Source organism: Bison bison, unplaced genomic scaffold (genome assembly GCF_000754665.1).
Source record: "Bison bison bison isolate TAMUID 2011002044 unplaced genomic scaffold, Bison_UMD1.0 scf7180017864362, whole genome shotgun sequence".
NCBI classification, from domain to species: Eukaryota; Metazoa; Chordata; class Mammalia; order Artiodactyla; family Bovidae; genus Bison; species Bison bison.
The window spans coordinates 5,098,696-5,112,882 of NW_011494934.1; the positions used below are offsets into that span (position 1 = coordinate 5,098,696).

The window sequence follows — 14,187 nt, forward strand, 5'->3', positions numbered from 1 at the left end:
GTCAGACCATGGTGACCTTATTTCCTTTTATATATCTAAAATTTATCAAACTAATGTACAGTTAAAAAAATATCTGAAGGCATTAAGATGAAAAACAGCAGTACCTGCTCCAGCTTTTCTAGAGGTGATCACTTTGATTTCAAAAGTTGTTACTTTTGGTATTTATCTTGGTGTATCTAAATAACATGCCTATTCTACTATTGCTTGATTTAATAACTTGAGACCTTATTGTCTTCTTGATGCTATTACTGACGATTTAGCTAACACACATATCTCCCCTTCTCCTACTATATAGTTATAATATTTAATAAACACATTAACTATTGTTTAATTATGACTTTAAAAATACTGTATACAGAAGAGCAAAGGAGAGCACCAAGATTATACTTTGTACACTTTATTTTTCCCAGAATTAATAATCATTCTACTTTTTACCATTAACGTAACTTTCTGGAAGCCTGTCTTAAAATTTTTCTAGCTTTTCTGGCAGGTCCATCATGTTCTCATTGTTAGTCTTTTGATGGGTTTTGTCTCCAAATATCAGATAACCCGATTCCCTGTTTTTACTAGGAAGGTCTGTCCTGCAATCGTCCTTCTCTGCCAGTCTGTGCTGGTGATTTTTTGGTGAGCTACACAGCTGTTACTCCATGCTCTCATTGCGCCCTCCTGTGCTGGATCTGATGGGGCCTAATTTACTCTCTTGTTTACTGGAGCTATTTTCAGTTTTTATGTAGGTGAATTTCCTCCCATTTCTGGCTAGTCTGAGCAATCTATTGTGTATGAGTGGACCCCAAAAACTTATTGAAAGCTCTTTGTTTGTGGGCTAGTGCTTGGCCAGTGATGGCCTCCCCAGCATAGTGCTACTCAGAACTGCCGCTTATGATAAAATGCTTAGACAAGTAATAAATGGTTGGCAGGTCAGCAACTGTAGGTAGATTGAATTTTGAGAAGTGCTGCATTAGGGAATGACTGTCAGGGAACCAGTCCTTTGGCTGGAGGCCTTTTCTGTGGGACTGTTCAGTTTTTCTAGGGATGAATTCTCTAGTCTTCTGCAAAAGGAAGGGTTGAAAGAGGATCTGTCTCTTACTGCTCTGAACTTTCTGCTTCTTCTGCCTTGTCCTCCCCCTCAGTTTCTGTTTCCACTTCACATACTTCTGCTATACCTGTCCCTTTGTATATGCTGTCCACCTAGTTGTCTCCCATTACTTTTTCCAGATAAAAATTCTCTTGTCTTCTGCCTGTGGGAGACATGACGGAGGTGAGAGGTGGTATTTGTCAAGAGGCAGAGGGGTGGAGATGTTGGGGATCGGACCATTCTGTTGTATACAGTTTTCAGCTACTCATTTCAGGCCGGTCCCTTGACTCCACTCTGCTGTAAGTTCTCCTTTCAAGTCTGAGCTTCTCCGGGGTTTTGGAGCCCATCAACATGCTTCTCAGTGGTATCCGTCCCCTTGCAGTCCCTTTAGATGCTGGCTCCCTCTGTCTTGCTCAGCCATATTCCATCTCCTTTCTGTTTTCCAGAATTCTGTTGAAATTGATTTCTGTTATTGTCTCCTTTTTACTCTCCATCATTTTAGGCTGTATTTTTTAAAATATTCTTTAGACTGTCATACAATAATCATTACTTTTTGTTCTTGTACAGTTTTGTGAATTTTAACACATGTATAGATTTGTGTAACCATCTTGGAATACAGAGCAGTACCACAATCCTGTCTCCTTTCTACTGTACAGCGTTATAGTCACCCTTTCCTCCACCCATGAACCCAGGCAACCACTGATCTTTTTTCCACCCCCATAGTTTTGTCTCCTGAAATGTCATAAATGTATTCATATGTAACCTTTTGAAGCTTGCTTATTTTATTCAGCATAATGCCTTTGAGATTCATCTAAGGTGATATATCTAAAAATACCTCTTTCAATTCCTTTTCTTTCATTTTATTGGAGTGACAGACTTCTGGGACCAATCCACTATCTTAAACTGGAACCACCTGGAAGTACATTTTGGTGATTTTATTGTGTTTTTAAATTAATGTGAGCTTATCTGTACTTCACAGGCTTTTCTATGAAACGGTGATGTGGAAGAAGACTAAACTCACCGTACACCACTTTTACTGTGAAGACTGATATGCCGCTTTCTGCATTTCTTGTCCTTTGTTGACAAGAAACGCAGAAAAAAATAGCTTTACAAGTACATGTCAAATAACAGTTGAATCAGTGGGCTAAAATAATCCCTGGGTTGTATTGTCTTCCCTTTTTCACAACAAAGCTTGTAAAAGGGAAATTATATTTTAATACTGTCTTCAGCTAGCCTTTCGCTTCACTATTGCACTGTGGCCTCTTCCCTATCTGCATCTGAAAGATCCAATAGAATAATACAGTTTTTAGAATCAGGCTGACCTGGCTCTTAAATATATAAACTGTATCTTCAGATAATTTAATCTCCTAAACCATTGACTTATCATTTCCTTGCCAGTAAAATGGGGATTTTAATACCACTTGACAGATTTTGATTTGAAGAATAAGGCAAGTGATAGATGATAAGCATTTAGCACAAAGTATAGAAAAATGGCACTCAGTGAACAACTTTTTGTCAAATCAGCTGAGCCCATCCCATCCTAGCCTGGGCTTTCTCTTAACATTACTCGATGTGGTGAATGGTATGAGCAACCATCTTACGAGTTAAACCAGAAATCTGCTCACCTCCCCAACTTCCCAGTCTGATAAATCACTACATTCTGTTGATTTTTGAAGGTGCTTCCTCATTGTTGACTCTCTAACCCATCTTCTAACCTACATTCCTTTAGCTCCATCTCTCTTGCTGCTGACGTCAGGTTTTGTTTGGATTTCTTGGATTACTGTAATGTGTCAGTCCCTTAGTCGTGTCGGATTCTCTCTGACCCCTTGGACTGTAGCCTGCCATGCTCCTCTGTCCATGGGGATTCTCCAGGCAAGACTACTGGACTGGGTAGCAATTCCCTTCAAGTGTCTGCTAATTGTCTCTCTGTCCTAGTAACTCATATCCAATCCAGCCTTTTTACTACTACCAGAATGATCTTGAAATAGAGTTCTGATTCTAAAGCATTTGCCATTTAAACCTTTAAATGGCCCAAACACCTTCAGAATAAAATCTAAAACTCATTAAAAACCTCCCGTCGTTCACTATTGCCTCACGTTTCCATCTGTCCTACCAAACCAAACTACTTGCATGCTGTTCCCCAAGAGATCTGTTCACCATCTTTTCTTCACCTTGCATCTGCTGTGCCTTCTACCTGCATACTTTCTCTGTTGACCCATATCTCCTTGCCAGCATTTTCTCCCGTGGTAATAGCTCACATTTACTGAATTGTATCATTTACTCTTCACAGCCACTTGATGATGGGTACTAGTATCTCCATTTTACAGATAAACAGGTATAAATAGAGACATTTGCCTTCCTTCATATTACTATTCAGGGCTTCCCTCATAGACCAGTCGGTGAAGAATCTGCCTGCAATGCAGGAGATCCTGGGTCGGGAAGATCCCCTGAAGAAGGAAATGGCAGCCCACTCCAGTATTCTTGCTTGGAGAATCCCAGGACTGAGCCTGACAGGCTACAGTCCATGCGGTTTTAAGAGTCAGACACGACTTAGCAACGAGAGAGAGAGAGAGAGAGAGAGAGAGATTACTATTTAATGACAGATCTAGGTTCTGACTTGCAGGTTCTTAACTTGTAATATTTTTTTTTCTATTTTCACTCCCATCCAGGCCTCTGTTTTACAGTTCCTGTAGTAGATTATATGCTTGATGATTATTATACCTGTTATTAATCATGTTCTTGCCCTAAGTGTGGAATGACTTTTAATCTTTACCCCATTTAATTCTACCAGACCTTGCTAAAATTCAGCCTTTTAAAAACATTCCTAATGAACACAACTTTCCTTGAGTTTCCCGTAGCAACCCTGTATCAGTTACCAGAGAGTCATTCTGTCTGCATCATAATTTACTCTTATGTGTGTATTATCTTTGTAATTATTAAAGGTTGGGGGTTTAAAGTTATCCCATGAGCACATCACAAAGTGTTACTTTCATAATAATAATAACTTATCGGGGGTAGTAAACAAATTGTTCAATAGGAGTGAACTTATATTGTGGTTTTATGAAAGTATTTTTCATACATAGGATTTTAGATCCAAGGATAAAGATAATTAGCCCAATCCCTAACTTTGATGATGAAGAGACTGTAGCTTGCAGTTAGAGAAATTATTTAATAATAAAATAATACAGTAGTTGAGACAGCCAAATGTTTCCTGATTCCTATGTAATAAAGAAAATATGAAATTATATGTATCTTTTATCAAGCTAGTAGTTTTTAATACATTAAACTTCACTTGAAGCCATTCTGCTACATTATTTTTGTAAAGCTTTAAGTGGTTTAAGGGTGATTCCAGAGTTAAAATACATCCCAATCACACAACACTCTATTCTGGCTTTCCTCTGCTTTTTATGTAGAGGAGTTCTAGGCAGGATGAAATTAAGTGTGATTTTTTTTAAGAAAACGGAAGATTGAGTTAACTGTGATTTGGTAACTTTGCCTCAGTAACTGTGAAATTTTTTCACTTAGTACGTTCACATCTACATCCACAAAGGTATCTTACAGCAAAAGTAAAATTAACCATTACCCACCTCAGATTTTCCACATATCTAAATGGCATACTGCCAGTTCTCTTATGAAGTTCTAGAGTTCTCAGAAGGAAAGATTTTCAATGAAAGAGCCATTTCTAATAATTTTCTGGTATTACAAAAGAACCCCAAACTTAAGTTTTGGAAAAGAACCTATTTTGAAAATAAATATTCTGCTTCAGAGAATGAACTTAACAAATCAGGTAACAAATTTCAAGTGTGCCTGGGAAAACTAAAGTTTGATAGGCACCCAGGCAATGGCACTCCACTCCAGTACTCTTGCCTGGAAAATCCCATGGACGGAGGAGCCTGGTAGGCAGCAGTCCATGGGGTCGCACAGAATCGAACACGACTGAGCGACTTCACGTTCACTTTTCACTTTCCTGCATTGGAGAAGGAAATGGCAACCCACTCCAGTGTTCTTGCCTGGAGAATCCCAGGGACGGGGGAGCCTGGTGGGCTGCGGTCTATGGGGTCGCACAGAGTCGGACACGACTGAAGTGACTTAGCAGTAGCAGGCACCCAGACAAATTTCAGCTGTGTTTTTCTGTCAGGAAAGTCAGTTTACAGAGCCAAGGGGATGATGAGTGAGGGACCCTGGGACTGAAAAATGATTGAAAGGAGTACAAGTATTAAGATTTGTGAATTTCTATACCCAGTAAAATGAATTTGCTGTTTTGTAGAGTGTACTATTCACTTAACCAGTATTTACTGAGTGTTTTCTAACATGCCAATTCTAGGTGCTGGGGATACAGCAGTGAAGAAAAAGTTTTAAGCAGAGTCACTATCTAATTTAAGTCCTTAAAAGGATCATGGCTGTGTGGAAGATAGACTGAGTGGAAGACTGAGTGGAAGAGTAGAAGCAGGGAAACCGTTTAAAAAGGTTTTTTTTTTTTTTGCAGTAATGCAAGCAATAGATGCTGACTTGGCCTGGAGTGGTGGTAGCTGTGGAGATACAAGAAGTGGTCAGATTCATAAGTGCAGCCAGTGGGATAGTCTAATGGATTAGTTACAGGATATGATAGAAAAAAGCCCAAGTTTGGGGCTTGATGTAAAATTACAGAGAAAGCTTAGAAATAAGGAGTAGAAAGAATTCAGTTTTGTTAAGTTTGAGATGCCCATTAGATAGTAGGGATGTCTGGAGTGCAAGGGCAAAGTCAGATTGGAAAGCTGCCTGCACACAAATGATGTTACATGGCATTGGATGAAATCACAAGAGGGATGAATGTAGAAGTTGTAATCTGAAATTCAGAAATTGAGAGAGGATGAGGATCAAAGAAAGGAAACTAGTAGTGGCAGCTTCTGAAATAGAACCACTGAAGGAGGAGTGTGTGAGTCTCATTGGGATCAACTTTCGAACTATACACGTTAATACTGTATTACTATATGATTTATTTCCAAATTAAAAATTGAAGAGATACTGTGAGGGAATGATCTACTGTGTTAAATGTAGCCAATAGATGGAAAAGAGGATAATTGATATAGTTTAAACATTAGGAGTGGAAGGGGAAAAAGTATAAGGAAATCTGTTTTATGGTGGAGAAGAGAAATGTTATTGTAACTGAATTCCTACAAGATTTGTTTAATTTGGGAATGTGTTTATATGCTCATGGAATGATGATTTAATAAGGGGAAAATTGTAATGACATGAATATAAGGAACTACATCTACTTTAAAATCTATTTTATGTGCTCCTTTGGTTCTTTTTGGACAAAACTGTAAATCTGCTAATCTGCTGCTGCTGCTGCTGCTAAGTCGCTTCAGTCGTGTCCGACTCTGTGTGACCCCATAGATGGCAGCCCACTAGGCTCCCCCGTCCCTGGGATTCTCCAGGCAAGAACACTGGAGTGGGTTGCCATTTCCTTCTCCAGTGCATGAAAGTGAAAAGTGAAAGTGAAGTCGCTCAGTCATATCCGACCTTTAGCGATATGTCATTAATTCATTGCTGGCTAGTAGGTTACCGCCTTTAAGCAATCCCAGGGGAATGGTAAGAAATTCACATGATCTCTGTTCTTAATTACTATCCAGTTGGCTAAATGGAGAAAACATAAGAGCATATACAACTTTAACAGTTACAAATTATAGACAATCCATTAAAAAATCGCTATGCCCCAGCTGTTCTGTTCAGTTCAGTTCAGTCGCTCAGTTGTGTCCGACTCTTTGTGACCCCATGAATTGCAGCACGCCAGGCCTCCCTGTCCATCACCAACTCCCGGAGTTCACTCAAACTCACGTTCATCCAGTTGGTGATGCCATCCAGCCATTTCATCTTCTGTCGTCCCCTTCTCCTCCTGCCCCCAATCCCTCCCAGCATCAGAGTTTTTTCCAGTGAGTCAACTCTTCGCATGAGGTAGCCAAAGTACTGGAGTTTCAGCTTTAGCATCATTCCTTCCAAAGAAATCCCAGGGCTGATCTTCAGAATGGACTGGTTGGATCTCCTTGCAGTCCAAGGGACTCTCAAAGAGTCTTCTCCAACACCACAATTCAGAAGCATCAATTCTTCGGTGCTCAGCTTTCTTCACAGTCCAACTCTCACATCCATACGTGACCACTGGAAAAACCATAGCCTTGACTAGACGGACCTTTGTTGGCAAAGTAATGTCTCTGCTTTGGAATATGCTGTCTAGGTTGGTCATAACTTTCCTTGGCCCCTGGTAATTATGTTCAAGTACTTGATTACAGTGCATAATTCAGAGTGGAGAATAAACCAGGTCCTTTCAGCCCCAATCTAGGCAATAGATGAATTGGTTATTCATAGTTTATACAAATTAATAAATAATTGGGTATTAAAATTTGTGAGGAAAAGAACTGGGAACAAGTAACTTGGCTCTAACCCTAAAGACTAGGAGGAATTTCAGTTATTTTGTCTACACATTTCACCTAGCTGACCCCATATATCATCAGCTTTCTTTTTGAAATGACAATGGAATAATTAAGTTTGTGAAAAGGTGGACAGATATTTATTGTAGTATGGGGTAGCTGTTTTTATATTTATAGCCGCTTGGGGGTGGGCACTTGTCATGTGGGGTTATTTAAGCAGGACTGCTATCTGTGCTTAGCAAGTCCAATCACGGAACGTGCCCGGCCAGCCTGAGGCAGCAAGCCCCAAGAGTCTAAATTTGCCCTCTCGTTTCTAGCCCCCCAATTAAAATTTCCCCCTGTTCTCAGCGTTCTCCCAGACTCAGAGAAACAAGCGAACAGCTTCCACAACTTCGCGACCCTGTGGGAGAGTTTCATGAATGGGGAGTTCTGCAGCATCCAAAGGTAGAGGAAGATAAAAACTGGTATCCCGACGCAGCTCTGCACGGCACATGCTCAGCTCAAGGAACAGTAACGGTCTCACGACAGTGGAGAAAAAAAAAAAAAAAAACTGTATCCGTGTAAGAGGAGTTAACCCTTTTTGTTTCGTATTTTATCCAGCCAAACCAGGTTGCTCAGAGTTCTACGGCTTCTTGTTCAAAATACACAAACTAATTTTCTTTCATAGCCTGGCCTCATATTAATTTTATCTAAGCTAGTTAAAAAGAGGACGTAACTCCTCACTGCTTGCCTCTCTGGTCTCAAAAGTCGTCTGTGTCTCCCCAGCCTCAGCTCCTGGGCCATCCCGCCGTTCAGGGAAGATGCCGAGGCGCAGAGACAGCCAGCCGCCTAGAGCGGCCTCAGCCAGCCGGCCGCCTTCTCTTTTCTTTTGCTCTCTATGGTTAGGAGCGCCGGCCCCGCCTCCGCCCGGAACTATTTGGGTTCCAGGCGCTTGCGCAAGGCCAGAGGGTAGTTCCGGTTCCAGCGTGGGGCGTTCTCGTTGCTGGTGGTCAGTTGTCGCGGTTGGTGGGTAGTAACTGAGCCAAGATGCTACGGAATCTTCTGGTGAGGAGCTTCTCGGCTAGCCATGGTGATGTAGGGCGGGAGGGTTGGGGGCGGAGGGTGGAGAGTCAGGACGGAAAACCCCTGGGAAGGAAGGGAGAGGGCGGCTTCGGAAGTCACCTTGGTTGGTGTCCTTTTCGCTTGACCTTCCTTCCCTTCCGTGCATCCCTTTCGCCCCAAGCTGTGCTGGATAGATGTAGGGAGAGGAGAAGCCTGGGAGGAGGCCAGAAGGTTGTGCGTTACATACGCCTGGGGCCCTTAGTCGCCACCCCTGGTCTTGAGGGTCCAGGTGGGAAGTTTCTGATACCCGGAAGCCTCGGAAAGATACATCCTCTGATAATGAAAGGTTTGAGTTTCAGTGGTTGTAGGCTTTATGGGTGTCAAAAGGCAGTTTGAAAACAATCTATTCAGTTTTGGGTGGGACTTTAGGAGCATTCATGGCCGAAGGGTCGTGTTGCTATCACCAGGCGGTTTGCCGCAGTGTCCTTTATCCCTCCACCGACGTTGAGCCTGTGAAATAGTTTCCCCAAATTTTGAGAAAGAAAAGGAAAATGTAACGGTGGTCGTTTTCTTTGGTAATTATCCAGTAAGACTTGATTTTCTCAATATATTATTTATTTTAGAAAATGGAGTGCACATTTGTTGTTTTAATCCAACTGTATATGTAACGCAAGTCTCGTAAAAGATTTATACCCTGTTGATTTTTGAGGAAAAATGTAATGAAGGAAACATTTTAATTAAATAGGAATCATGCCAGTTTATTTAATACCAACTAATAGGTTTTTAATAATCTGGTACAGTATTAAATAAAAAAACTTTGATTCTAGTGTTCTTTTGTAACCATTGTTTATTTTTATAATATCTATGTATCAGTATGTTTTCCTCATATATTGTTACTGGTTCAGTTCAGGTAAAGGTCATAATTTTTTTCGCTCAAAATCTACATGAATTACTTCTTGAATGTATTTGGTAATTCAGAATGCAATGTAAAATGCAATGGACAGGAAACAGAGGAAAACCTCAGTGCTTGTCTATAGCTTTGTTATTGACGAATCAGATATGTTTTAACTGTAAGTTTCACTTTTCTGTAGTACTAAAGATTAGAAATGGTTAAGGGTTTCTTTAAGCCCTAAGTCTAACATAATGGATTTTTAAATTTCAGGCTCTCCGTCAGATTGCTAAGAGGACCATAAGTACTTCTTCACGCAGGCAGTTTGAAAATAAGGTTCCAGAGAAACAAAAGCTGTTTCAGGTATTGAAGTATTTTATAGGTGTTACTTGTAAAATTAGATTACTGAAAGTTGGAGGTAGGAGGTAAATCTGTTTGTTAGCAATCCTGCTGTGTTAGCAAAAGAATAATAAGAAACTGCCTATTGATAGCTAACTGGGCATTTGCTATAACCAGGAGGCCTTTGAGACAGCAGAGGAAATGAGGGGGGAAGGGTAAAGGTCAAGACACTTTCTTTTGGAGGGGTCACCTTGGGTCGGTACTCTTCGGGGTAGTTGCACCGTAGTGGACAGATAGAAGGAGCTCGGAAGTAGAACAAATACATGCATGGAAACTTCATACATGTTAAAGGTGTATTTCATATTAGTGGGGAAAGGATACAGTAAATTGATACTGGAAAAACTGGCTGGCTCTTATGAAGACAGTAAAGTTACATCCCTTCTATATTTTATATTAAAAGATTAATTTTAGATGTAAATACTTCTCCCTCAAAAAAAACCTAAAAGATAATATAGGAGAATTTTTTCCAGTTTTACTGAGGTATGTTTGTTTGACAAGTAAAAATTGTATGCTTAAGGTGTACATTGTTACATTTAATATATCCGTGAATGATTACCACAATCAGGTTTAATCTTAGGAGCCATGCTAAGAAAGTCTTTACAAAGCCTAGAAGCTGTAAAGGAGAAAAATTGCACGGTTTGGTGACATGAAAATTTCAAATGTTCTGTGGTTACAAGAGCTAAGTGACAAATTGAGAGAAAAGTTTTAAAATTAACGAAAAGTCAATATCCTTATTATACAGAGAGCTATAAATCAGTAAGAAATGCAAATTAAAATGACAAGTTGCTACTCTTACCCCCTGATTGATTGTCAAAACTTTAGAAGATTTAAAATAGGTTATGATAGCCAGGTATGGGAGATATGTACATTCTTATACAGTACATTGATACATGCCAGGTTGTAGTATTGGTATAGAAATTTTACAGGGTGTTTGAAAGTATCATTAGAAACAAATTACATATGCTATGATCCAGGACTCCCATTTTAAAAATCTTTGCTACATAGGCAATTTGCTGACAGTCCAGAGTTAAAACTGCACTTCCAATGCAGAAAGCATGGGTTGGATCCCTGGTTGGGAAACTTAAGATCCCACATGCCGTGAGGTGTGACCAAAAAGTAGAAAATTACACACACACACAAAAAGGATCTTTCCTACAGAATAGTAGCATAAATATATAAAATTGGGAAATAGGCTATTATTCATTATGGGATTTTAATATAAAAAAATCCCAACCTAAACACACATTAATAAAGGATTGGCTAATTATGACACTGCTTACACAGTGAAATGCTCTGTAGCCATTAAAAGGAACAAAGTGGTTTAAATGGACTAACAGTGGTTTTTAAGATAAGTATTGAGTGAAAAATAGTGTGATAGATCATCTAGCACAATCTCATTTCATGTATTAAAGAAGTATGTGTATAATTTAAAAGCTTTGACAATATAAGCATTAAAAAATTAAGGATATGTATTTTGCTGTTAATAGTGGATTTCTCATGAGGAAAGACTTAATGGAACATAACAGTTTACCTTTTATAAGTAGTTAGGTTATTGATTTTTTGTTTTATTGTGATCTCTGGTTTTTCATAAAGAAAATTTTAAATGGTTAAAAAAAATTCTGTCTTGTATGCTACAAAAAATAAAACATATTTAATAGATGTATAAAATATCTATTTTATGCCAGGTGCTGCACAGGGGGACTAAAGATGTAATTTAGGGTTATAAGCCAAAATAATCTCCCCATTTTTTAAGGGAAGGAAGATCCCTATAACCAAATGTAAAGTTTGATGATTACTGCATTTTTAAAATTGATGAACTTAATATATTTTCACAGCTTTACTGTTTATATTTTCCTTGAAAAGAGCATCTTTTTTAGATCTGAAATTAACTTTTATTTTAAAAGTAGTTTTTATTTTAAAAGTAGTTGCAGTAGAGAAAGAATCAGGAAACTTACAGTCCTTTTTAATTTTGATATTTAAAATATTTCAGTTCCAGGTGTCTAAGAAGCCACTTACTTTCATATGAATGGATTAATCTTTTTCATTTAGTTGGAAGCTAATAACACATGTATTAATTATTATTATTTATCCTAGGAGGATAATGGAATTCCAGTGCATCTGAAGGGTGGGATAGCTGATGCCCTCCTGTATAGAGCCACCATGATTCTTACAGTTGGTGGTAAGTTGGTGGAATGCTTGCTCTATAGCAAAGTCATAGTAGGGATAGCTAACAACGTCATTGCTCTCACTATGCCAGTGTTTTAACACAGGCAGTCTGTCCCCAGAACCTGCGGTCTTAATTGCTTCCCATACAATGACTCAAGAAGATGATTGATACACATTGTATAAGAACAATTTAGTGTCTTAAAAAAACATAAGCCAGTGAAGTTTGATGATTCTCTTGTGATAGAGGTGGCTTTTGGAGCGTGCCTCTGGTGGCTGTGCAGGCCTTTGGAGGAGTCAAAGATAGCTGCTACAGCCCGTCTCCTGTAACAGGGGTTCTTAGGTATTTTGACTGTGATGCATAATAGAAACACACTTTACATGTAAACCATGTACATACGTATTTATGATGGAAATAAAACCTTGTGCAACACAGTCGTTTTTTCACTACATGTAAAGCGCTTTGATATTTTTTCTGTGAATTGGGTGGGTCCATTATTCAGTATTAGCAATCACAAATTGGTATTTGTGATTGGAATATCACAAATTGGTATTCTAGGAGCAGAGTTAGGAATTTGAATGATTCCTCTATAGAGGAGAAGGGAACATAATATTAGTGATTACTGTGTGCTCGTTCTGTTGATAGGAAAGCCACATACATGGGTTTCTATAACCTTTGTATTAAGTCTGTAATGTATCCTCCTTTTAAAGATGAAGTTACGTTAATTTTGTTGTTTAGTCGCTAAGTCCTGTCTGACTCCTTGCAACCCCATGGACTGCAGCACACCAGGCTCCCCTCATGGTGGAGGCAAGAATACTGAAGTAGTTTGCCATTTCCTCCTCTAGTGGACTACGTTTTGTTAGAACTCTTCATTATGACCCATGTATCTTGGGTGGCTGTGCGTGGCTTGGCTCATAGATTCATTAAGCCCCTTCGCTGAGACCAGGCTGTGGTCCATGAAGGGGTTATGTTAATTACTCAAGATAATATCACTTCTTTGTAGAATAGCTGATATTTAAACCCTAATCACAAAGTCCCCTTGCTTGTGCCAAGGTGCCTTCTTTGACTTGAGTTGATGTAGTGAAGGGGTGTTTACGGACAACCAGAGAGTGACATTTGGGCTTTATTAAGGTAAAGTCCTGAATTAGAAATTCTTACTTATAGATTTGATTATTTAAAAATTATATGTCACTCCTCCTTGGTTTTATATTGATGATACACTTCAGGGAAGGCTTTGGATATTTGTCCTTCTTTGGCTTTTGAATCATTCTTAGCATTTCTCAGGCAATCTTAGGTTATATATTCTTAACTTATTTAAAATTTTTCCATGCCATTAAGTTAGGGAATACATTATTTTCCTGTGTCTAACACTTGCTGTACAAGTTAACTAATATTGAAATGACATTAAGTGTGTTTGTATATATATATATTTTAAATTTTGCCAGCATCTATCAAAATACTTTTGTATGTTCTCATAAAAGTAGTCTTAATACCAAGATTGCCTTTACCTTACAACTTTTTAGCTGGAATATTGAGTTTATACATTTAAACCTCAAGATTTCTTACGTTCTTATTTTGTTTCTTCTCATTTTTCAGGAACGGCATATGCCATGTATGAACTGGCTGTGGCTTCATTTCCCAAGAAGCAGGATTGACTTGAGTTTATCCTCCCAGCAATCAGTTGGGTCAATTCCATTCAGCTCTCTGTGGACCAGTAATCTGATACGTAACTGAGTTCTTTGGGGATCAATATTTATTGACTTGTATTAGCTGCCACCAATAAAGCAGTCTTTACCATGCCTTGTTTTATTTTATCACTTTAAGATACAGTATACCAGTAATATGAGCCTTATAAACCTTGGTAAGGAGCAAAAAATGTTTCTTTTGTCATTAGGTTATATAAAGTACTGTTGTATTATTTTAGTGACTTTATTTTTAGCAGCTTCAGATTACAACAGGGAATGGTCTTCAGCTCTAAAAGAGCTTGACACATGGAGAGTCTTTGAGTCTTTCCCTCTTCCTCCTCCGTGCTGTACTGTATCCTGGGATGTGCTAGTACCTGAGGTTAGTAGAAGCAGGTTATTTTTGGCTTATGGGGTTCAAGTTTTTTTTTCCCCTCTCTTAGCTGTGTGTCTTTATGATTAAGAATATTGGATGTATTCTGCAGTGTAAAATAGGCTTTACTAGAGTAGCTGTAAAATAATCCAGCATTTGT

General features: G+C 38.9%; 1 protein-coding gene across 1 annotated transcript; it reads left to right on the forward strand.

Annotated features, from left to right (window-relative positions):
- Positions 1–8,050: 8,050 nt before the first annotated feature.
- LOC104999701 (cytochrome c oxidase subunit 7A2, mitochondrial) lies at positions 8,051–13,771 on the forward strand. Its single transcript, XM_010855262.1, has 4 exons — positions 8,051–8,523; positions 9,683–9,772; positions 11,903–11,987; positions 13,569–13,771. The coding sequence occupies exons 1-4, from the start codon at positions 8,506–8,508 to the stop codon at positions 13,625–13,627; spliced, it is 252 nt and encodes an 83-aa protein (XP_010853564.1). The 5' UTR covers positions 8,051–8,505; the 3' UTR covers positions 13,628–13,771.
- The last annotated feature ends 416 nt before the right edge of the window (positions 13,772–14,187 follow it).

Coding starts and splice junctions, on each gene's coding strand:
- LOC104999701 (XM_010855262.1), top strand. Junction 9,773..11,902: donor AGAAACAAAAGCTGTTTCAG/GTATTGAAGTAT, acceptor TATTTATCCTAG/GAGGATAATGGAATTCCAGT. Junction 11,988..13,568: donor CATGATTCTTACAGTTGGTG/GTAAGTTGGTGG, acceptor CTCATTTTTCAG/GAACGGCATATGCCATGTAT.